Below are 23,739 nucleotides of genomic sequence, written 5' to 3'. Positions count from 1 at the left end.
TACTTTAATGATACCCTAGGAAGTTGTTTGAGGGTCATTTGGGATTTCTTTTTACGGGGGCAGATGTAAATGAAACAGTATTGGATCGTCTTCAACAGGTTCCGTTCTGTTTTCTTTCTCTCATTGAAAACATAACAAGACGCGAGTAGCCTGTGGTGAAAGGGCCTTTTCAGCTGCAGCACCTTCTCTTTGGAATAATTTACCATTTAATTTGAGAATCATAACTTCCTTAAAAACATTTAAATCCAAGCTGAAATCTTATCTTTGTTTAACAATACCTGTACACTATGATACTCATCCAAACTTTCATTCTTTCTATTTTTCTTGTGCGCCTCGGAATAGAATTGATAGACGGTGCTATGTAAATGCTTATTATTATTATTATTATTATTATTATTATTATTATTATTATTATAATGTTAACATCAACTTCCCATTTCCTCTGTGTTTAGAGCCGTACACCTACAGACCATGGGAGTACAACAGCATTGATATGGATGAGGAGGATGAGGATGCAGCGGCCGAGGCTGATGAGGAGGGAGACGAGATGGAGGAGGAAGAGGTACGATATAAGATGCCTTGGGAGTACAGTCAAGTCTGTCTTTACAGCCCAAGGGACACACCAAAAGTGGTCTTTGTAGACTGGTGGTCTTTGTGGACAGGTTCCTTTAGTACATGTTTCAATGAGAAACCATTTTCAAGGGAAACAAAAAATGTGCTTGTTGTAGACAGGTGGTGTTTGTAGACAGGTGGTCACTAAAGCAGGTTTGACTGTAGTACCCATGGTGACACATCTTCATCGATACTTCAGTGCATTTATCTTAGGGATGGTTATATGTAGAGTTCAAATGTATTGCCAGCCTTGAAAACATGTCCTCTTTCGGCCAATCTGAATTAGTTGAGGTATAACTACAACTCACCATCCATTAAGTTTGACCTCAATTTACCTTTTTTTCAGAAATTGCTTTCAAGATCTACTCTTGATGTAGAGTTAGTATGAAGTAGATTTAAACATATGACCAAATTTGTGTTCACAGCATGCTGTCAGTCAATCTTGCCAATCTAATAATGGTTTTATGGAAAGAGAGAGAGTTTACAAATTGTGATTTCTTTATGTTTATTTCTCCAGGATGAAGAAGTGACCAAGAACAAAAAGAAGCAGTTTGGTGACACGAAACACTTCTGTCCTGTAGCGTTGAAGGAGCAGAATGTTTTATGGCCTGGGAACCCAGAGATAGCAGCCAAGTACAGAGAGAAGGTCTATTACTGCTCTAATCCAGAGGCAAGGGATAAGTTCATTGCTGAACCCACCAGCTATGTCGCTAAAGGAAAACCATTTGTGGTAAGTTAGAACGTAGTTAAGGTTGATCGGTAGAAACACAATCGAATGCAGTGTTAAGACTACATGAGTAAATGAAAAATGGAAGGTGTATGTTTCCTTAAAAAAGGTGAAAGTAGCAAAAAAGTTAAGAAACAATTTTGCGGACAAAACTTGGAAATGTTTAAACTTCTATGTCATCATACTATTTACACCAAATTGACTACTAATAAACGAGAGATTCCCTTAACCATTACAGTAATCTGTACATAAAAAAGAGGGAAGTGTCTTAATCTTGGTCTGATTTGTGTCATGCCTTCTTGATTCTTTCCACTCATGATGACTATGCACATGTATATGATAAAAGATTTTCATTACATGTAGAGTACATACACTCTTATATGAGATACAGTGTACTTTATATTTCTTTGTGTTTATTTGTATCCCCTAGCCCCCACCAGTAAGACTCTTGATGCTTGGACCTAAGGGTGCTGGTAAGTCTCTGCATGCCCGTGCTATGGCTGACAAACTTGGGCTCTTTCACATCAGCTTCAAAGATCGTCTCCAAGAACTCATCATCAAGAAGACCAAGAAGAAGATTGGACCAGAGTATGAAGAGGAGGAGGAGGAGCCAGAGGAGAGTGATGCGGAGGAAGGACAGAAGGATGGAATACCGGTCGTATCAGAACCAGCAGATGGTAAATCTTTGTTTGACTATTTATACTAATAGTCACCTGTTGGCACTATTGATTTAACCCAATGTTAGCAGAAAATAATCTAGTAAAATTCCTTAGCAGCAAAATGACAGGGCACTCTGGTGCTAAATGAATGCCAATCCCTGTCACATACATGCATTTTATGACTGTTAATTTCACAATTTTTATGTGTGCAGGGGTATCTTTATTATTTTTGTCACATCTTACGTATATTGCTATAGAGTCTTGTGAGTTTTGAGAATCTCTATGTAATTTGATGTATTTTCCCCCTTTTATCATTGTGATACTAGGAGCTGCAGCGGAACAGACTGAGGAGGATAATGAGGAAGGAGTAAGTTATGGTTTCAAATCAATGTTTATGTTTTTTCATGTGTTATTGTTTTTAAAGTTTAGATCGTGATTCTTATTCATTGAATACTTGCTTATAATGAACCTGATGAATTATATATCATTAATTTTTGCCCACTCAAATAATTAAGAGGATCCAAACTGACAATATGAATAAAGTCATCATATGCCCTTGTGTTGACCCATGCGGTAGGAATATGCCATCTCCACTCCCTGTTTTGCAATTAAATCTGTAATGGGAACTGGAAAGCAGTGAGAAACATTATACAGCTCTATATAGCATATAACTCACAAGAATGAAATGTAATTGTCATTTACTGTAAGCGCTTTGAGCCTCGTCGGAAAAGCACAGTATAAGTAATAATAATAATAATAATAATGATATAAAGTAAGAATATTATTAACATCAACATTTTCACTATCATTACCACCACCATCATCATCATTATTCTTTCTATCTATCAATCAGGGAGAGGAGGAGCAGGAGGTGGAGTTGGATGAGTTTGAAGAGAACATCAAAGGTAATTTGATGGGAGATGAATCTCTGAGCTTAGACTCCCTGGAGAAGTTTGTACCTGACTGGTGGAACCTGGAACCTTACAAGTAAGTCCCTTCTCTATGCTCCATTCATATGACTGCAGATGGACGTCCCAACCTTCATGCCCCTTTGATAGGAACTTACATGGAGATCATACATGTATGTATGTATCCACCTTGTGTTTGTTAAAGGTAATACAAAGTTTTGGGAAATTTTGAAAATTGGGTGGATAGTGAATCTTTACAATTTTGATATATTTGGATGCTCCTGTGGATGTATAATAAGCACTAAAAAAATTAGCCCCTAAAACACTTCTGTTTTCGAGAAAAATCGAATATAAACATTTACCGGTGCTCCCGGTAAATTTTGATGAATTTCAAATAGCGTCTATGGTTGTATAATGGTAGCTGCGACTATGAAAATCTCAGAATATGTAGTTGTGATATATAATTTCCAAACGGGAATAGCTAATCGGTCGATTTTAGTCAAGAAACATTGTTTCATAGCTAAATTAATATCTTGACATTGAGAGGGAGCTATACAACATAAAGAGTTTATTATTTATAATTTCATAACTTTAGACTCGATTTCAACCGCGACAACGATCAATGAATATTGTAGGAAAGCTTAGGCTTCCAATATGTTAATTTGAACTAAATTCATGACCCTATACCAAAACTTTGTAATACCTTTAAGAACCCTCTGCACTTGGAAAGAGTAGGGTTAAAACTTAGTTTGTTGGTGTACCTGAACAATCAGTTGTAAAAAGAGAAGAGAAAGTACCAGGTGTTATGTGATTTGATCTTGTACTTTAATTATACTTTCAATTTCATATTTGATATCTATCTTGAATGATTTCATGCTGTACAGATCAGAGATTTTTGAAAGTCAAGGGCAGTTGATGGTTAATACAAACTATATAGGCCCATTAATACATATAAGATATTCTGTAAATCATCCAGAACACTTCATATCATTTTCTGACTTTTCAAATATCTTTGGAAACTACTTTGATGTAAATAGCTGTATTCTTAAATGTGTTTGAATTTCTTTGTAAATCAACAGGCTCATTTTGGAAGGCAATAAACATGTACATTATGGATAACCATTAAAACAAAATGTATGTTATTCATTACAGATCAACAGGTTTCATCTTGGAAGGTTTCCCGCGTACCTCTGAAGAAGCTCAATTCATGGCTGAGCATGGCCTCTTCCCCGACGCTGCTCTGCTACTCAACGTAGAAGACTCAGACATCACCAGCAGGTTACTACCACCTAAGCTGGATAAATGGCGCAAGCGAAGGGATCGCAGGGTGGCCCGGCGGGAGAAGCGTAAAGCTAAGAAGAAGAAGGAGAGAGAAGCAGCGATCAAGAAGCGTCGTCAGGAACTCATCTCAGAGGCTGATGATAGGAAAGCAAAGAGACAGGTATGAGCCGCCTCACTTTTCATTCATTCCTTTAAGGTAATAGCTAGTTCATCCATAAAAGATATTAAATTTGCAGCATCCATTTTCAATTCATATCAAAACCATATCAAATGATAATGTAAGTGGCAGTTCCTTTGAAATGATAATAGAAAGAAAGAAGATTTAATTAGTGTAGTACAGTAGGCTGACGTCGAAGCCTCTACCATGAGGGATATATGCTATTTTCCAGTTGTTTTTGCCAACATTTTGAAGAAATTCAGTGGACTAGCGAGCTTGTCGCTGTTAAACTATATTTCACTTGTCCACATAAAGAATAGTCTACCTATCCTACCACAAGGCTGTTGATGTGATGTAATTGTTCAGCCTTAGTACCATAAAATACTCAATAGTTAATGACATTGTATTTTAGCACACTATAATTCTCTTGTTCTCATAGTTATTAGTGATTAAGTGTAAAAGAATAAGTTTACTTTATTGTACCTGAGAGAACTCATATCATTCTTTGTCATCATCTAACTATGTCACGACAAACACACACACACGCACACGTTTCACTACCTTAGATATTGTTACCATTATCGTCCTCACCGTCATCATCATTGTACTTCATAATTTATATGTTTCACCAGTATTTTTTTCTGTGTATTTTTTTGTTCACCAAATTGATATTGTATAATGAAGTTTCAGGCGAAATCAGTACGCATTCACAAGGTACACCACTATTCATCTCTTGTGAATGTATTTCTAGCAGAATAAAAACCAAATAAATTCAGCTTGTATTTGGTAGCAATGTACATGTATTCATTTTGTTACTTCTATTCTGTTCAGCTTTATGTGTTCAGTGTATGTTTTTATGTTATTTGTTTTAACTTTTTTTCACTGTGTATATTTCATTTACTTTGTTATGTTCACTATTTCTTTTTTTTAATGGTATTTTTTCCTTCAAGTATACTGTCTTTCAAATTATGATTCAGTCTGAAAAAGAGCTATATAGGCATTGTATTCCTTTGGCTTTTGATGCTCTGAAAGAATATAAACTGAACATTCAGTATTAGACAGTTGAAGCGATGGTGGATATATATATATATATATATGACCCTATGTCCTTCACTTTTGTTGTTGTAAACATACATTATTGTTTCACTCTGTTTTCATGACTTTGTTTGTTTCATCTGTCTTCATCTCATCATCACTGTGTACGTACGTACGAGCAGGCAGAGCTCAGGGTAGGTCATGCATCATTGTGATTTCACTCAACACTCTTCTAACAGAGTCACAGCTAATATAATAGATAGTCAGCTCCAAATAGACTAATGACATAGACAGCTAGCGCTTTGAGATCCTAACTATATGCAATGAAATCCAGAGAGACTAACTATGCAGTCACATGCGCGCAAGTAGTGCTTTAAGAGCTTAACATTGTGATTTCAGCACTCTTAACAGAGTCATGGCTAATATGATAGTCAGGTCCAAATAGACTAATGACATAGACAGCGAGCGCTTTGAATGAGATCCTAACTACATGTATGCAATGAAATCCAGAGAGACTAACTATCTATGCAGTCACAAGTCTAACTATACAATCAGTGCTTTAAGAGTTTAACATTGTGATTTCACTCAACACTCTTATAACAAAGTCATGGCTAATATGTTAGTCATGCATGCCAGTCCATGCAAATAGACTAATGACATAGACAGACAGCTAGCTAGCGCTTTGAGATCTTAAATATATGCATTGAAATCCAGAGAGATAGACTAACCATGCAGTCACAAGTCTAACAATGCAATCAGTGCTTTGAGAGCTTAACTATACAGTTGTATCTTCATAGACTAATATGATATCAAGTTAGGCTAATACACCGCAACCTTGTATAGAGGAACTAACAAAAGTACTAGTGACTGGCTCTTTGAGAGAAAGCCTCACTACTCATCGTCTAGATATAGGCAATCCATGCAAGCATGCCACAGGCAGCTTTAAATTAACCTAACTACACAATCATTTCTTAAGAGTCTAGATTCACTAACAATACAATGAACTATTTGAGAGCCAACTGTTTAACACTTTGTATAGAAACAGCAATAGAACTCCTGTCCAATAAATGAAACTGAAACTTGAATTACCCATACTACAGTATGGCTGCATTGCAGCTCTATAATCAGCTATAGATATGTTTCCCATGGATCTCTGGCAAATGCCAATTTAGCTATTGAGATGCTTACATTGGTAGATTTATTGCTTTGGGGATTCGCAAGCTTTTATTATTGTTTGTATTGTTATCATTTGTATTATCATTATCTTTTTTTTTGGGGGGGGGGGAGGGAGATAATCAAAACATTTGTCTTTTGGTTGGACACACAAAAATAAAGAAGCAAATCAAATCACTAGAATAACATCCTAATACTGGAAGGAAAGTGTATTGCCTGCTCTGTTTATTTCTTGATTGTAATGTTCACCCATCACTTTTTTTCATTTCATATTATATAAGGCAACAGCCTACATCAATGTCCCGGCCCTGAGTGTTGTGTGAAATGCATGCTTCTTACAACAATTTTAGCTTAGTGTAACAAATATCTGCAATAATAACATTGATTCTGTTTTTAATTGCTGAATATTGGTGTGAAAATTGAGGTATTCTTTTATCTTTTATTTTCTTCTGTTTAAATTTGCACGATATCAGTCATAGTGCTTAGTAGTTGAATGTAGATTTGCAAATGTAATATATGCTTACCGGTTTATGATATATCTGTAAAGCACCTTGAGAGAGCCTTTGGTCCTGAAAAGCATTACATAAGAACAAGCTATTATTATTATTATTATGAGTTTTTAATTTGATATATCTCTGCCAAAAGAGTTAAATATTTAACATCCTAATACCGGAGTGTTGGCTCAGTCAGTAGAGCGTCCGCCACACAACCGGGAGGTCGTGGGTTCGAACCCCGGCCGCGTCATACCAAAAGACGTTAAAAGATGGGAGTTGTTGCTACCTTGTTTGGCGTTCATCAATAGGGGATAGAGCAACGTCGATCTGGCGCTGCTCAGTGGCTGCCGGGCTCACGATCAATTGGGCAAAAAGAATTTCCGTTTCGGTTTAATAAAATTTGGAGTGGACTATTAGGCTATTATTATTATTATTATTAATTATTATTATATTATTATATTATATTATATATATATTATATTATTATTATTATATGTTATTATTATTATTATTATTATTATTATTATTATATATATTATTATTATTATTATTATTATAAAGTACCCTAGCTACCCTTCCATCTTTCCTAAAACACTTAAGCACAGCTAGTGTTACTGAAACTTCATTTTGATTTTTATGAATCATATATCATCGTTGAATAAACCTGTACCTTGCAAAAAATGTCTAGCAATCCAGACTTAGAATATTTGAGATTCTTTATATGTCTTCTTTATTTCATTCATTTTTAAACGAAAATAAGTGATAGCACCTACACTGTAACAGCCTTCCTGCAATTTAAATTCATATTTCCCATTTCCTCTGTACGAATACTATTGTAATATTAATTTTTGTTTATTTGTTTTTGATGACCAGGCTCAGAGAGCTGCGGATAGAGACAGTGATGATTCAGAGCACTCGGACGAAGAAGGATTTGATGAGGAAGAGGAGGAGGACATCGATGCAATGCTGGCTGAGGAGTTTGAAGAGGAGGAGGAAGAAGAGGAGGAGGAGGATGAGTTGGAGGAAGATGCCATCGAGAGACTGAAGAATGAAATTGGAGAGGTGTATGATGAGGATACAAATCGCATCTCAGGCGTACAGGTCAGTTAAACAAATAATCAATAACAATGTATTGGTTGATATAAATTAGAGAGTCGAGGAAAGAGGAAAATGCTGAGTGCTTGTAAATTCCAGGCACATTCTCTCTACATCTAACTTTGTGTCTCATTGTTTATCACTCACTACTGTCAAAATCCAAAACACATGATCTATATAAGGCATCATGATTGATGGTGTCATACTATATAAGAATATAGTGTAGAGTGTTTAAGGAGAACTTCTTTGGAAGAGGATCATGTATTATTAAAAAACACATGAGAGGATAATGTTTTGTTCTTTAGGTGATGGGGAGAGTAGTTGAAAGATGGTTACAATGATCCATGGATAGCTCTAGTGATCTGGTAGTATTTTCCAGGGAAGAATCCATTGAGATAATCAATCTTGCATTAAATGAAATAATAATCAACTCTTCTCAACTCGTTTCTTTCTCATTTCTTCTCACTAGGAAACCCTTGAAGAGATCATGATCCCTCGCATGGAGCTCAACGGTGGTCGCAAGCCTCACATCGTCCGCTTCACCCTGGAGCAGAGTCTCAGACCGGTCCAGGACTTCAGAGAGAGTCTCTTTGAGAAGGTCTATCCTGTCAGAGAGATGGTGGCTAGGAAGATGCTACAGATCGGTTATAAACATCAGTCTAGGTTTGGCAGATGGTGTCCTGTCAAGCTATTAGAAGGAGACTGTATTCAACCAATGCAGGTAGGTTGGAGACCTGGGGCCGGTTTCATAAAATCTACCATTGATGGTAACTTTGCCATCAATGGTAACTACCATGGAAACCTTGATTCTGATTGGCTGTTGAGCCCGGTTCCCGTGGTAGTTACCATTGAAGGCAAAGTTACCATCAGTGGTAAGTTTTGTGCAGCAGGGCCCTGTATACAAGTCATGGGCAAAGATCAAGTTATAAATTGCTTTCTGCTTCTTATGAAGAACAACACAACACAACACAACATAAAATGATAAACACAGCATTCTGTTTATCAAATCGATGCAAACTTCTGCTTTCAGGAGATCTCATTAATGGAGTGTCGGGGACTTGCAAATGAATTGTTGAACTGCTATTTTATCTTACAATCTATGATGGCCTAATAAATGCGTAAATCATATGTAATAATTCAGCAAGAGGTGAATGGTACATTGCAACTAGCTGGAAACTATATATTTAGAAAAGACAGCGAGTTAATTTGTTAATAATTCATCATGTTTGTTATTTCATATTTTGTTCTACAAGTTACCCAACAAGATAAACATCTCTTTGATTCCTCGGAGAGGACCTAAAGCTGTGGGTCCTCTGGTTGCTTACCAATATTTATGCTTTCTAAGCAGTCAGGTACAATAACCACCACCATTTTGAATCTTATTTCCTTCATTGCAGGGTCACACCTACCCAACGTTCCCGGCGGTGTACCGTCAACACATCTACTTCATGTCCACGCCTCAGGCTAGGGAACAGTTTGTGATGCATCCGCTGAAGTACCTGAAGCAAGCATCTCCTAAGCCTGTAGTCCCTGTCAGGATGGCTATCATTGGACCACCAAAGTCTGGAAAGACTGCATGTGAGTTAGTGATAGATAATTGTATAATGGATCTGCCAAGCTCAGAACATCATACTGGAGAACATGGAATAAAATACAACTTGATTCAGTATGCAAGCTTAAAGAAACAATGTCCTGAATTAATCAGAAGCATTTGATATATAATGCAATATTTAGTCTTGGCTTAATATTTTACCTTCACTTTTACCTTTAGTATTTTCCACCTTATTGGTAATTTACTTATTATACATTTTTTTATACAACTTTGCTGTGTGTCTACACTCCTTTTGACATGACTGATTGACCTGACAAACCCAATTGAAATTGGTGTCGAGAAGGATTCATGCAATATTTTAAAGATGCTTTATATATTTCTCCCCAAGTGTACCATTGCTCATGCAAATACTCAATAGCAGAATGAATCTTAATTTTTTCTGCAAATTTTGATTTCATTCAGTGGCCAACCGGTTTGCATCCGATTACGGGATGATGCGACTGTCGATCGGTGAAGCGGTCAGGTTTGTCTTGACCCAACAGCCCAAGACAGAGCTAGCTAAACTGATCAATGCTCAGATCAGAAAGGGTATTCCCCTCCCTGATGAACTTGCCATTCGTGCCTTAGAGGTCAATCTCCTGGATACAAGGTCATCAACCAGAGGGTGAGTAGAGGGAGGGAGGATGAGGAGGGGTTGATACTGGTGGTGGTGGCGATGATGATGGTGGTAGATGTGGCGGTGGTGGTGATGAATATGTTGATAATGTTAATATTGATAGTCATGTCATAAAAAATGATGGAAAAGGTAATCGTAATCATAATCATAATATTGGCCATCGTGATGAATAGTTAATACAGTGGAATTATTTGATGTAAATGATATTGCTGCTGTTGCTGATTACAATGATGATGATGATGATGTTAATGCAACAATGATTTTAATGATGATGATGCTACAACTAATTATGAGGACATTGGTGGTAGTGATTCTAATATTGATGAACGTTTTAGATCAAGTTATCAATGAGTGTTTATAGAATTTGATTATGCACCATATTGTCAGTATTAAAAAGTATTAAATCTGAGTATGGTTATAATCACCTTTCTTCTGATCTGATTTTCCCCTACAATGCAGCTATGTCCTTGATGGTTACCCCGTATCCAAGCACCAGGTTGACCTGATGACTGACTATGGTATCATTCCAGTGGTAGTTCTTGAGCTCAGCGTTGATAGCAGAGAGCTCATGGTCAGAGGCATGAAAGATAGACATTCTTCTGAGAGGTATACACATGTCTCATTCACACTTTTTTCCATTTTTTTTTAAATTTAAGAAAATAAAAAAAAATTGTTGGGTAGTGCTTTTAAGATATACATGATATGCACGATGGTATCCAATACATAATTGAAATATAAGATGAGTATTTAAAAAAAAACCCCCAAAACAACTCTTATACAAATTCTTTATTGACTTCTTTGTTATTCTTTTGTCCCTCTTACTCTTGTTTATTATCTGTAATGCAACCCTGCCAACTTGGCTATCTAAATATCTGTTTGCACTGAAAGCATTTTGTGTGTAGGATTGCTTGGGTACCGCATAAATACCCTGATATTAAGGACCCTTGTGCAAGGCTTTCCAAGAAGTCTGCTAGGTACAGGTAGCTAGCTTTCTTTAAAAATTAAGTACCTACCCTGATATTGCAACTGAATGCAGATATTGGCTAAGAAATTTACTAAACCCAAAACTGAGTAAAATACTGATGTTTCTGATATGAGTTAATTCCAGACATGGAGATCAAAATGTCACTTCTATTTGATGAGAGCTAGCATTCAGATTATGGTGTTTGATATATTTTGAACTTTTCTCTTTCTTTGCAGGTTGCTACCTTTTCATGACAGTGCCCAGATCTTATCAATGAAGATCGCTGCTTGGCAGAAAGAGATCACGGGTGTGAGGGAGTATTACAAAGAGCAGCATAAGAACTGGGTTAGGGTGGTCGGTGAGAAGTCTAAGTGGTGGGTTTGGAACCGAGCTGCTGATCATTCTCAGGACAGTGTTCGTAGGATACAAGACTATCTTCAGAGGATATCAGAGGGTAAGGAAACCAATTCAAATCATTCCTTCTAGCTTTGATGAAATCCTACTTTGTTGAATATATTGTATTTGTTACTGTGTTTTTTATGATGATCATCAACCTTGTGCTGTCCACGAAGTGATCTGCGTCTTTATTTGTATACCACACCTGGTTTTGTACATAAGAGATAGGAGACTGCAAATTTGTGGTTGATTGGAGGACTTGAGATTGATTTCGATCAATCGCAAATCTTTGTAAGACGGGGCCCTGTACTATGATAGTTTTCAGGAAGCATTTCAGTTCAAGTCAGATAACAATTGCATTACATATTCTATTGTTTGTTGATCTCTGTAGGCAAAGCAGCATCCATCGCTAACATGTGCATCACACCCAAGGAGTTCTTCTCTCGTCTTGGTGACTTTGGTCAGTACTGTCCGGTCAGTCTGGCCAAGGACGGTGAGCTGGTGGACTGCGCTGGACAGGTCAACCTGGACAATGCTGCAGAGTTCCGTGGTCGTTACTACAAAATGGAGAACCCTGAGAAGGTGAAGGAGTTCTTAGCCAGACCAGAGCTCTATGTCCCACCCCAAGCCCCCAGAGCCTTGCCTGCACCAGAGCTACTTACTAAGAGAAGGACTGCTATGGATGCGAAGAAGATGTTCCCTATGCAGATTGAGCTTCAGGGATATTGTCCTGTTACATACCTGGATGGGAAGCTCAGGTGAGTCCCCTATCCCTGCTAGTCTCACAATATGTCTAGAATTTGATGTTGTGCCTTTACCTTTTGATGGGATTTCATTTCATTGATGTTGTGTTTATCAGGTAAATTGTTAGATGATTATTATTGTGTTTGCATGCATACTGTGGTTTTTGTTCATCATTTAATAGTGAAATACACAACAAAATCGAACAGGAAGAAATCTATTCTGAGTTGCTGACGTTGATACATTGTATATTCATGATTGAGTTGTTTTTTACAGTTATATGTTAAGATATTCATGTCTTTCCATGCAAGAAGTTTTCAAAATACTTTTATTATATTGAGCCTCTAATGGATACAATCAGCTTTCATTGTCACTGATTCTAATTTGATTAATTAGAGTGTTGCCACAGCATATAGGTATATGCTATACAAAATGCCACTATTTTCATTACTCACTTTCTTTATTTTGTTGCTCAGGTATGAAGCGATCCTTCCAGGCAACCCAGATCTGATTGTGGAGTATCGGGGCAGGATGTACTGCTTTGATTCAGAAGAAAAACTGCAGAGATTCATGAGGTATGTATGTCACAGTGCATGAAAGAACAAACATTTCTTGATCATGGAATATGTTTGAACAGTATAGTATGAGTTGTGTAATAGTTAAGATGATGAAGATGATGATGGATTATATCATGGTGGTAATGGTGGTATTGATGATGATGATGATTCACAGCATTTGTATGGCGCCATATATCTGTTTAAAAAACATTCAAAGGTATGAGCTCCCCAATAAAGTTAGCTTTTAAATGTCTGAAGGAAGATGTGAGTTTTGAGTGAAGCTTTAGAGTGGTCCAGGTTGTCCGAATTGCCACAACGTGATAGAAATCGATACATTCTATAGAGATTTTAGCAAGATCCTAGTTTACATGTTATGAATATAATAAGAGCATAATAAATCTCTTTATGTTGTTACTCCTTCTCAGGTATCCCGAGCGTTACTTCAGCCTGAAGCTACCCCACAAGCTACCTCCCAGGAGGGACCCTCTCCTGGTAACCTCACTGCCCATGTTAGGTTACATGGAGCAAACCATCTCAACGGCTATCACTAAAGCTCTGACTGCTACAGGGTGCTTCAAACCAAAGTTCCCCTTCGTCTCACCGTCCAGATCTGCTTTGTTATACCTGGCATTCCATCTCAAAGGTAAGATTCAATTTCAATTCAATTTATTTCAACCATAAAAATTCATATACAATAATTCATGGAAATATAAAAAAAACATGGGGTTAGGAGCCCCTAAAGAAGTTTGAATACAAACTTGTGGTTGGGGCACCAACCTTGTCATATATAGAGAGAAATTAGAGAAATTAACAAAAACAACATTAACGGGAAAACAAATATAAACAAGAAAAAGATTATAAAGACCTACAGTTTATGTGAGCATAAAACATTTACAGCAAAGCACCAGCCATGAGTGCACAACAGGACACAGCGTCAAGCGACACTGAGTCCCTATATGCGCCACTAACCGGTGCTTTACAGTATTAAACATAACATGGAGAAAACCATCATCTCTCTTGTTTCTTCCATCTGTTTTACAAGATTTCTGTGTGCATGTATGTTATTATTGTCCCTCTCTGGGTATCTGTCTGCTGCTATCTTTGTCATTCTCTGCTCTTTTGCTGTCTTTCAGTCTTTGCCTTGATATTGTCTCACATTCCATGACAACCAAGGCTCTTGTCTGTTGATCTTTTCTTTGTCTTTCTCGTTGTCCGTCATAGTTCCATCTCCTGGTCTGTCAACCTGTTCTTTCATTGTCTCTTTCGTCTTTTTCTTCTTCTTTCTTCTCCTTTCTTCTCCCCCTGGCTTTATTCTGTACTCTTGTCCTCTCTCCTTTCATATTAATTTCTCTGTCCTTACTGCCCTTGCAAATCACCCTGTCCTAAAACTGAATAGACCAGACTCATTAAACCTACATAGATAACATTAAAGATGTGTGTCTCTCCAATCATGATGCTGTATTGTATTAGTGAACATCATCTGCAGACTCTTTACCACATTTTAATTTTGTTCAACTTTGTGCACCCAGTTGTATGTTATCTCTTTATGGTGTAAAGGTTGGTCTATACATTTCTTCTTCTTACAAAGTTCCTCCTAGAAATCTTCTTTAAAACTGTTTTTTTACCACTTTCTCCCACCAGCTTACAACCCCAAGAGCTCTGACTACGTCCGTAAGAAGTACCGCAAGAAGCTGGAGCAGTTTGAGGAGCAATGTGAACTCATCCGTTACCTAGGCAACCAGATGGGCCAGCGATTGCGCAATCCTCAGGAGCTTCCGATTGACTTTGATCACAAGATGCTTCTCTTCCTCAACCTCAAGGGACGCGAGCCCACACCATCTACATTAGTCGCTATGTAAACATGCACATCCTAAAGGGACACTTCAAAGCTTATTCATCCCAGGCTCACTATACGTATTTCCTAGACTAAGTAGAATTGATTCTAACAAAATTTTGGAAAGAATTGAAGCTATTGCAATACAGGGGAAGATGTCATGAAAATAACTACATCTTTGAAAGTGCTTGAATTTGTACATGCATCCAACATGAATTTTAAAGTATGTATTTACACCTCGCATCTGAAACTGTTTGAGATGAAAACAAGAGAATTAGGTTTCTGTTTATTCGTAAGTAATTGAGGTTCAAAGATCATGTATCTTACTTAAACTAGAAAGGGCCAATATTTCATGCAAATTGCATGTTCCAGTCGACTATCGTGTGAATATACCACCAAATAGTAAAGACATCTAACGATTACAATTGTGATTGCACATCATTCTTATTTCTTGCTTTGATTAGCACCAAGTCTGTACAGTGATAACAGATAAGGTTTTACATATGTGTATACCAGTAAGTATATAAAGAGGATCGATTACTTTGAATTATATCTTTGAATCTGTATTTAGTGTGAAATCAAAATGAAGCAAACTACAATGTAGGAATTTTGGGGAAAACAGTGAATATTCTGTATAATTGCAGTTATCGAATGTAGAAAAGAGAGGAAATAAAGTCAATTTGGTTTGTTTATGAAACATGATTCTACTTATCTTCATGTGTATCCATGGCTTTGGTGCCACAAGGATGTGCTTTCTATTTAGGTATTCTTTTTAAACTTTCACTTTCTCTGTGGCATTTCAGACTTTTACATTTCCTTTCAATAAAAGCTTATGTTATGATATATGTAATATGACTTGACTTCATTCCGTCCTTGATCTCACCTTATACAAATGTGTGTGCCCATTGTAAAATATATGCAAATTATATAATTGCGTCCAGTACAGAGGCAACTGCATTATAAATATATTTGATAAAGATTTTATAATAGAGATGCCATGAGATTGTTCATTATAAAAATGTATTAAAATATGTAGTGGAGCTAAACTGTTTAAAATTTTTATAGCAGAATAAATCTGCAGATCCATGTCAGTGATTTACAGCTTCATACATCCAATCAGTTATGGTGAAAAACAAACAATGGCAGAAAATACAAGTGAGCATTTGGCAGCCGTTATATTTCTCCTAATGTAGACAAAATAGGTGGATACAATGTTTAATATGCAAGTATGCATTCTGCTTGATATAATCATCAAAAAGGAAATGAACGATTGTGGTTTGACCCATGTATGGAAAGAGCACCAGTCTTTCTTGAAGTTTAGGGACGAGGCATCCCCCAAACCAGCATTGCACTTGGATGATAAACATTTCTTAACACACCTTCCATTCAAGATGGTAATTGGAATACTAAATCACATTAGTACTTTCGTCATTTGTATAATTGTATATAACAGACATTATGAAATGTTATTCTATATAATCTCTTTAAAGTCTGACCTCCCGGCTCTAAGGTTTTGCCTGTAAAGATATTTTGTATTTTGATGTGTGTCTGTAAATATTTGAAATGACTTTGTAAATTTGATTTATCATATTTCACATGTAATAAATTGCAAGACTCTAAAGATCTTTTTTCCATGTTTTTTTAATTTTTTATTTATGGTTATGCTATACATAGCATTTTGCCAGTTCAGAAGTAATATTCACATGAAGTAGAAAAGAGAAAATACAGTTACAAACTAAAGACAATTCAAACAAAACTGATTAACAATTATTGTTCAAACAGAAACTTTCAAGACTGGAAACTTTCTCAAATTGTACACAGAAGCAAATTTAATGCATGCAAATGTTTCTTGTTTTATACTTTTGTAAACTTACAATTAAAACATGATAGGTTGGAGAAAAAAAACACAAGCTCGAGGTGGAGTGGGTTTTTACATGCTCTCCAGACATTGTGTTGTAGTCTGAATACAACTCAATACAACCCCTTTTCACAGAGAACGCGTGGAGAACACACTAGAGCTTTAGAATTTGTAATATAAATGGTGAATTATCGCATCAGTAGGTGCCATATAACAAGGAATATAGAGATTACTCTTGACTATACATAGTTTCTTTTCTTTAAATTTTAAAAGCATTTAACCTACTGTTGAGAGGGTGAAGAAACGGATTTCATCAGACCAGTGATGTTGTTGATGAAGTCAAAATCCTCACCCCCTAGCCTCTACACAGTTTATCTGCTTTCTACTTGCATGATGGAATTAATGCAAATTTCATATAGAAGTTATGAGTGGAAAAATTTCTTCACTTCTTCTCAAATTTGACTTGTGAAACTGAAACCAGCAAAATTGTATTGAATGGAATACAAACGAAAACAAGAGCCACGAACAAAAGGGTGACTGTAGGCAGGTGAAATTAAAGGGAAGAAAAATATATAAACGGGATTACCGGTATAGTTATTTGAGAAAGTTCAAATATTGAGAGTGGACAATGTATTGCACATCTTCATTTATTACTGCATCAACAAGCTAGGGCCTGAATTACATAGGGATACCCTTTCACACTAACTCAAATGTTATGCCTATTACTACATCTAAATTTAGTCTTTACAAAGTCATTTTTTCTTCTTACCCATAACCATATAATCTTCATCACAAACCGTTCAGTCCAATGAAATGTGAGAAAATCTTTCCAAAACAGGATCCATACTTCAACTGAGTTCTCTTTAATGCTATTCAATTATGAAAAGAAGGATAACAAAATTGTAGAGTACGCAGCCTATGTTCTCACAAAAGATGGGAAAACCCCTTTAATACTGGCACTGCAACATAAATTACTTATGTCAAAGACGCAAATACATGTATGTCTGTGGGGTAAAAATAAAAAGTATCTGCACACTCAGCTTGTATGCGTACTTAAAGGGAACCAAAACCTTCATACTAAGTTACTTTTATTGTAAAGTTTAAGATATTTGAAAAATATCAGTGAAAATTTGAACAGAATCGAGCAAGGAATAAGGAAGTTAAAGCTTTTTGAAATGACTAGTCACTAGAGGGCGATATTCAATTTGATGACATTATCTGTGGACAACTCTTTTTGGTTCCCTTTAATGCTTTGCATTTAACAAGTTAATAGAAATGTGAAGCATAATACATCAGATTATTTTTGAGCATTTTTGTATTTGTTAGGTTTACCACCTCATGTTCGAACATGGGCTTTACACTCCGTTATATTTTTAACATGATAGGGAATGGTATCATTTCTTCATGGTTATATCTATATATATTTATACAGTCCATATATACAAGAGATGTGTTTGGTGTTCATTCCTCTCCTGCAGGTAATGCATCTTCTAACCTCTGGATGAACTTAACACGTATCTCTGTCTGATTATCCCCTTTAAGTGTATCCTGGACGAATCTCACACTCACATCCATTTGAACCTGAAAGGAGATTAGACAAAAAAACAAACACAATGATTAGTATAAATCTAAAAGATAGTGAGCAAATTTTGAAAATGTGAATGAAGACTAAGCAGTAGTGTATGTCCTTTAATGTACCTCAAAGATTATTTTTTTACGAGGAGCATTGTGAAAAAGTGGTTGATCTCTTGAGCTTTTTTGATACATTCTGGCTTCGTGCTTGAGCACTTGGATAGGATATGTTTGCAACATAAAAATGCATTCCTGCCTCTCTTGGCTTAGATGTCACGCCTGGAGATTGGGAAGAAATTTATTGGACACTAAGCTGTACATAAAGCAAGGTTATACAAACCAACTGCCAATGTAATGCACTCCTCATAACATATTAAAAATCCTTCCCATATCTACTGCATCTTTTTTTAACATCACATGGTGCCTCACCGCATCTATACATCCCTCACAGCATCAAAAGAAACCTTACCGATTCTAATGCACCCCTTATAACACCGCACAAGACGTTGGAGTAATTGAGATTACTATGATCCTCGGGTAGTTCAACAAAGTCTGTCAGGGGATTATTATCCATCAGGAGGGAGAACTCATCTCCCGCTGGACTCCAGTTAGAGACACTCGGAGTCACTCCAAGAAACATCCGGAAACCAGACTAAAGAACAGAACAGAACAGAACAGAAAATAGGCAATGGGTATGATACTGATATTTATATGTAATGAAGAATATTGTTGAATCTTTGTACAATTTGAAAATGATTGGCTTCAATTAGGCATGTGTTTGTTGCTGCTGCTTGCATCATGAAACGGTCTTCAGGTTTTTATTCAATGAGACTAAGCACCAAAGCTGTATATTCCTGTCACTAACAGGGCGCTTTACAAACGGATTGTGTAAAAAAATTACTTTGCCGTTTGCATAGCTTTTCTAATTGGTTACATATAAAAATGTGTGATTCTGCTTAGAAATTAATCACAACATGACTATATTGTTACACTAGCCAATCATATACATGTTGAGACCAAATGCAATTACTATTCCATTCAGGATGCTAAGCCTGTCCCAGAGGAAGTATGTATCACCATCAGGAAACAAGGTAATATATGTGGGAACTCTCTAACTCTATGCTTTGAAGAGACTATTGTTAGCTGTCTTACTAATATTATGTTGTGATCACTGATTCAGTAACCGTGGTAAAATATCCCTCAACAAATAAAAACCTAAATAATTAAACAAAATGATGTTAAATTCATCTTAGTGATAACTCGAAACAAATAATCCATCAACATTCTGTATGTTATTTAAAAGAATGTTATTTAAAAGAATGTTTAGGAAGGACACAATGTCTGCTTTTTTTACTGACAAGAAATTAAACTTCGGGTCAATTTTGCATCAGCTAGTTAGGTAGTGTCATTCTTATAAATAAAGCTATGACCTTTCATGGAAAAAGTCACAGGAAATGGATTAAAAAAACAGCAACCCTCAACAAAAGACAGTACAATGCAATATATTTCATTTGGTAATGAGGATAGTATGTTAGTAGTGTTGCTATTAAGGCTGTGCACAACAGTGTAATGAGGTACCCGAGTACACTCCCAGGCTCACAAGCGAATACTCGAATATTTGGACGCCATGTTTTTTTATAATTTTTTTGATTTTTTTTGAATTTTTAAATTTTTTTTTGCCACTACCATACCACTCAGCAGTTTCCCAGGTCACTCGCCGAAAATGCATGCAATTTTACTTTGAGTTGCAGTTGAAGGCGCCGATTTAATAAGAATAATAACAGTAAACAATGCTGTTTTAAAAATAAAAGATGGCAGAATAATCCATTTTCCTCCAAGTCCAAACAGAAATCTGGACAATTGGTCCCAGTTTCTGAAAGGTGAGTTTGACAGTGCTTGAGTTGGGAAACATTTTTACCGACGGTAACATGCCAGCGGCCACCGCTCTCCCTGGCACGGGTAAGCGTGGGCCTGGACATTTTTTTTTTTTTTTTTTTTGCGGCCGAATATTCGGGTACGAGAAATAGTACCCGAGTAGTTGTCAACCGTGCGGGTACTCGAGCATTCGACTACCCGTTGCAGCCTTAGTTGCTATCTTTGTGAGTGTGATCAAGCCATTTCAATTTTCTTACAAACAGAAGGATTAAAGGAGGATTCATACTGTACCTTAGCAATGATATCTGCTGTTTCTCTGAAATCGTTACATCTGCCGATGCCAGACCTTGCTAGGAAGTCCTCTACGAGACGAATGCCAATGTTATAACCCCTGATCATATGGAATTAAAGAAACAAAGTGTAGTTGATGAGACTTAATATTGGTATCAAACTACATGTAATATCAGATCTTTAAAGAGCTGTATGAAAGGGAAAAATATATGATGCTTCACATACTCTTCTAATTACTTGTTCAAAGTTCAGAACTGAAATAGAACAGTAGATGGGAAGGCAATCATAATACATGTACATTATTTCTTTATCTAACACTGACACAACTATCTAGGTAAGGTATAAAGGTATAGAAATGATTAGATGCTTTTAAAAAACAAATTTCTTTGAAATGGGGAAAGAGTAATGATTACAATAATACAAGCGTTTACCAAGGGTAGCCTCATGAATATTAATACTGTTCTCCCTGAGGGCCCTGCAATCATATCATTACCCATGCTTTAACCGAGCTACATGTACATGTACCATTACAAGGCGCTCAAGCATTCAAGGAGTTTTTTACCACCTGGTAATAATAATACACTACTGGGGAGACTTCTCTAAATAAGAGATGTTCTACATGACTGTTTTGGTGATTGTGTTCTACCCTTTTTTGTGTATAAAACAAGGAAGAAATTAAGGAAACTTTATTGACCTCCTACACTTTTACCAGAAGCACACTGTTCTCCAATTATCATTCTTTAAGACAAGTTCCCAGAGAAAATAAAGTTTTAAGAATAGTTCCACTGATCTTACATTTTATCCAGCTGTTTGTTTACTTCCTCATCTCCTTCGTAGTCTTTGACAAGTTGAGCTACGAGAGCGCCATACGTCAGGGTGAACAACTCTTGGCTCTGGGGAGAGAAGATAATGAAAATTGTAGAAACAATGGCAAGAAAAAGAATACAGAAAATACAAGTACATGTAGCTCATATTGCAAACCTTATTTATAGATATAAGTATAACCTGGCATGTGTGAGTGGGTTTGATGATTAGTTACAGACAAGTAAAACAACAACTGAACAAATATTTTGAACAGCACACTTCACTCTGCCCAGGCTCCCAAACCACTGAACAGGAGGGGGGAAATGGGTCATATGGGCAATGACCGCAAAAAAAAGGAAGAAAGAAAAAGGAATAAATGAATAAAATAAATATGACTGGAGACAGAGTGCCCATATCTGTGCATTGGCCTTGTAAGCGCATACCATTATGTGTGACTGCATGATAAAAGAAAAAATGCCACCAAAACTAAATATCTGTTTCTATTACAGAGATAGGGTCTACACACATTCATTAATAAAACAAGTAAAAATAGGACAGAAATATAATTCTAGTACTTCAAACTTAGAAGCCTCGAAATGCTATCTTACACATGTATGCAAAATCTGAAAGTGTGCAGACATCATAGACATGGGCACCTTTGTTTTAAAAATGTCAAAATGACACTGCCACCTTTTCTTGTAAAATTACAATGTTCATGCCTGATGGCCGAGTTTGACAATTTTTTTGGTACACTTGCTCTTTATAAATAGAAATAAGATGAGATCAAGCATAAGGGGAATAAAAAAGAAACCCAAAGTAAATTTCAAGTGAAATGTCAGGTGCGCATAGCCGCAGACAGTCAAGGCTCTCCTTCATCATGTTCATAAATAAATATGTTTTACTTTTTAAGTTTTAGAATTCGAATTAGAAACATCATCGTGATGAACAATTAGAGGACCTGGCCTGGGATCTCTTTGTTTTTTTCGTTTGGATAAAATGACCCCTCAGTCCAGGATTGGTCACAAAAATTAAGATGTTCTCATGCACAACGTTCTCCACTCTCATTCATTTTCATTATTTTAATTTTTAAATTTGTTTTCCTTCTGGACTCGGCAGTAAAAAAATAAATAAGATTTCTTAGAGTCTAATCTTATCTGATTTGTATAGAGTCTACATCAATATACATTAAGATTAACTCACGATTTTCCTAGGGTCTGTTGCCCTACTGCTCTGTCTTGACATCTTGTTTTTTGAAATTCCACAGATCAGTGAATATCGAGCCTTTCAGAAGTTCGGTTTGTTGACAGCTGAAAAGGAAACTTCAACAGTACACGGATTCCAAAGGCTGGGACTACGATGGATAAAACTAGATTTAAACATTCATTCATACGCATCTCTTGAAAAGTTAGTTCAATACAATATTGTGTTTGATATCTGACTGATCACATGCATGTCTTAATAAGCCTTTTTTGAGGGTAAATGAAGATAAAAATGATATTTTCACCGGTTTTCGCGAGTTGGCTTCGCAGTTTTCTTGAATGAATGCTAACCACGAAACGCACACACGATCCACCCTAGTATGGCGAGCGCCCAAATGTTATAGCGCAGCACGCGCGGATATGTATAATCGAGGAAAGTTGCTGTCATTTCATCCCCAAACTCTGTCAGCTTCCTGGATATAGGGGTAGACTGATGATCAGGAACCATGGAGTTCATAAATATTCCTCGATGGTCAGCAAAAGACGTAGCAGACTGGATGAAAGGTAAGAATTCATGACCCTTGATTTTACAATGAAACAAACAGGAAACATAGTTAAAAACCTTGCTCAGCTCTGCGGGGCTCCTCCGAAGTCGGATCGATCCGAGGCTTATCGACCCCGACGGGTCAGGCGTAAATGAGGTGAAGTGTAGTGTTGACCATGTAAACAGTTTGCGGATGTCGGCTGCGAGTATGACTGAGTCTGAGACTGAGTGGGGCTGTGTATTTTATGTGTAAATTTGACCCTTTGTAACTTTTTCGTTCCACAAGACCAGAGAGCCTTCCAGGCTTCCTTTTACCACCTTCATTCATGGTCATGACAGTTCTCCTTGTCGGATCTTTTCCTTTCTCCTTGTCGGATCTTTTCCGTTCATAATTTTCTTTTTTTAAATTTCTTGCTTTCAAAGTCTCAATAAGTGTGATTGGGAGTCTAAAAAAAGTTACAGGCGCAGTCATGACTGGACAAGGCTCTAGCCCGAAATAGAGCCATATTCATAAATTAACTTAATAGAAGTACATTCTTCTAGCCGTTTTAATGTTTTTGTAGTAAGAAAACAATATAGTCTAGGGTCTAGTAATACCACAGGGAATTTTATTAACTTGCAGTTAAAGATGTACATCAACCATAACAAACAATGGGGAAATAATACTAATAACAATCGTTACTTGTTGTTGTATAGCGCATATCAAGGACACAAAGAAAGTTCCTGTTTGTTTTG

The 23,739-nt window shown here is 36.6% G+C and overlaps 2 protein-coding genes across 9 annotated transcripts in view; one reads left to right on the top strand and one right to left on the bottom strand.

Moving 5' to 3' along the window:
- The window catches only part of LOC588475 (adenylate kinase 9), a 36,530-nt gene extending 20,828 nt beyond the window's left edge, over positions 1-15,702 (top strand). For 7 of the 8 annotated variants that reach the window (XM_030995152.1, XM_030995150.1, XM_030995151.1 and 4 more), the window contains 17 exons: positions 453-562; positions 1,130-1,342; positions 1,770-2,016; positions 2,325-2,365; positions 2,852-2,985; positions 4,059-4,347; positions 5,562-5,573; positions 7,920-8,147; positions 8,611-8,862; positions 9,539-9,719; positions 10,156-10,357; positions 10,829-10,975; positions 11,570-11,787; positions 12,121-12,487; positions 12,947-13,045; positions 13,453-13,670; positions 14,669-15,702. In XM_030995152.1, the coding sequence (XP_030851012.1) occupies positions 453-562; positions 1,130-1,342; positions 1,770-2,016; positions 2,325-2,365; positions 2,852-2,985; positions 4,059-4,347; positions 5,562-5,573; positions 7,920-8,147; positions 8,611-8,862; positions 9,539-9,719; positions 10,156-10,357; positions 10,829-10,975; positions 11,570-11,787; positions 12,121-12,487; positions 12,947-13,045; positions 13,453-13,670; positions 14,669-14,886 (3,176 nt within the window). In that variant the 3' untranslated portion in view covers positions 14,887-15,702. The remainder of the gene's footprint in view (positions 1-452; positions 563-1,129; positions 1,343-1,769; positions 2,017-2,324; positions 2,366-2,851; positions 2,986-4,058; positions 4,348-5,561; positions 5,574-7,919; positions 8,148-8,610; positions 8,863-9,538; positions 9,720-10,155; positions 10,358-10,828; positions 10,976-11,569; positions 11,788-12,120; positions 12,488-12,946; positions 13,046-13,452; positions 13,671-14,668) is intronic. The other variant, XM_030995148.1, reaches the window with a different exon arrangement.
- A 782-nt stretch (positions 15,703-16,484) lies between these two features.
- LOC590822 (trafficking protein particle complex subunit 3) lies at positions 16,485-22,832 on the bottom strand. The gene is made up of 5 exons (XM_790410.5): positions 22,462-22,832; positions 21,253-21,350; positions 20,458-20,557; positions 18,761-18,943; positions 16,485-18,300 (listed from the first exon to the last, which is right to left on the bottom strand). Exons 1-5 carry the CDS (start codon positions 22,501-22,503, stop codon positions 18,181-18,183), a joined length of 543 nt encoding a protein of 180 aa, XP_795503.2. The 5' UTR covers positions 22,504-22,832; the 3' UTR covers positions 16,485-18,180.
- Positions 22,833-23,739: the final 907 nt, after the last annotated feature.

Source organism: Strongylocentrotus purpuratus, unplaced genomic scaffold, assembly GCF_000002235.5.
Source record: "Strongylocentrotus purpuratus isolate Spur 01 unplaced genomic scaffold, Spur_5.0 spur5_scaffold_21, whole genome shotgun sequence".
In the NCBI taxonomy this organism is placed as follows: domain Eukaryota; kingdom Metazoa; phylum Echinodermata; class Echinoidea; order Camarodonta; family Strongylocentrotidae; genus Strongylocentrotus; species Strongylocentrotus purpuratus.
The sequence above is the reverse complement of the archived record's forward strand: the minus strand, read 5'-3'. Positions and strand labels throughout refer to the sequence as shown.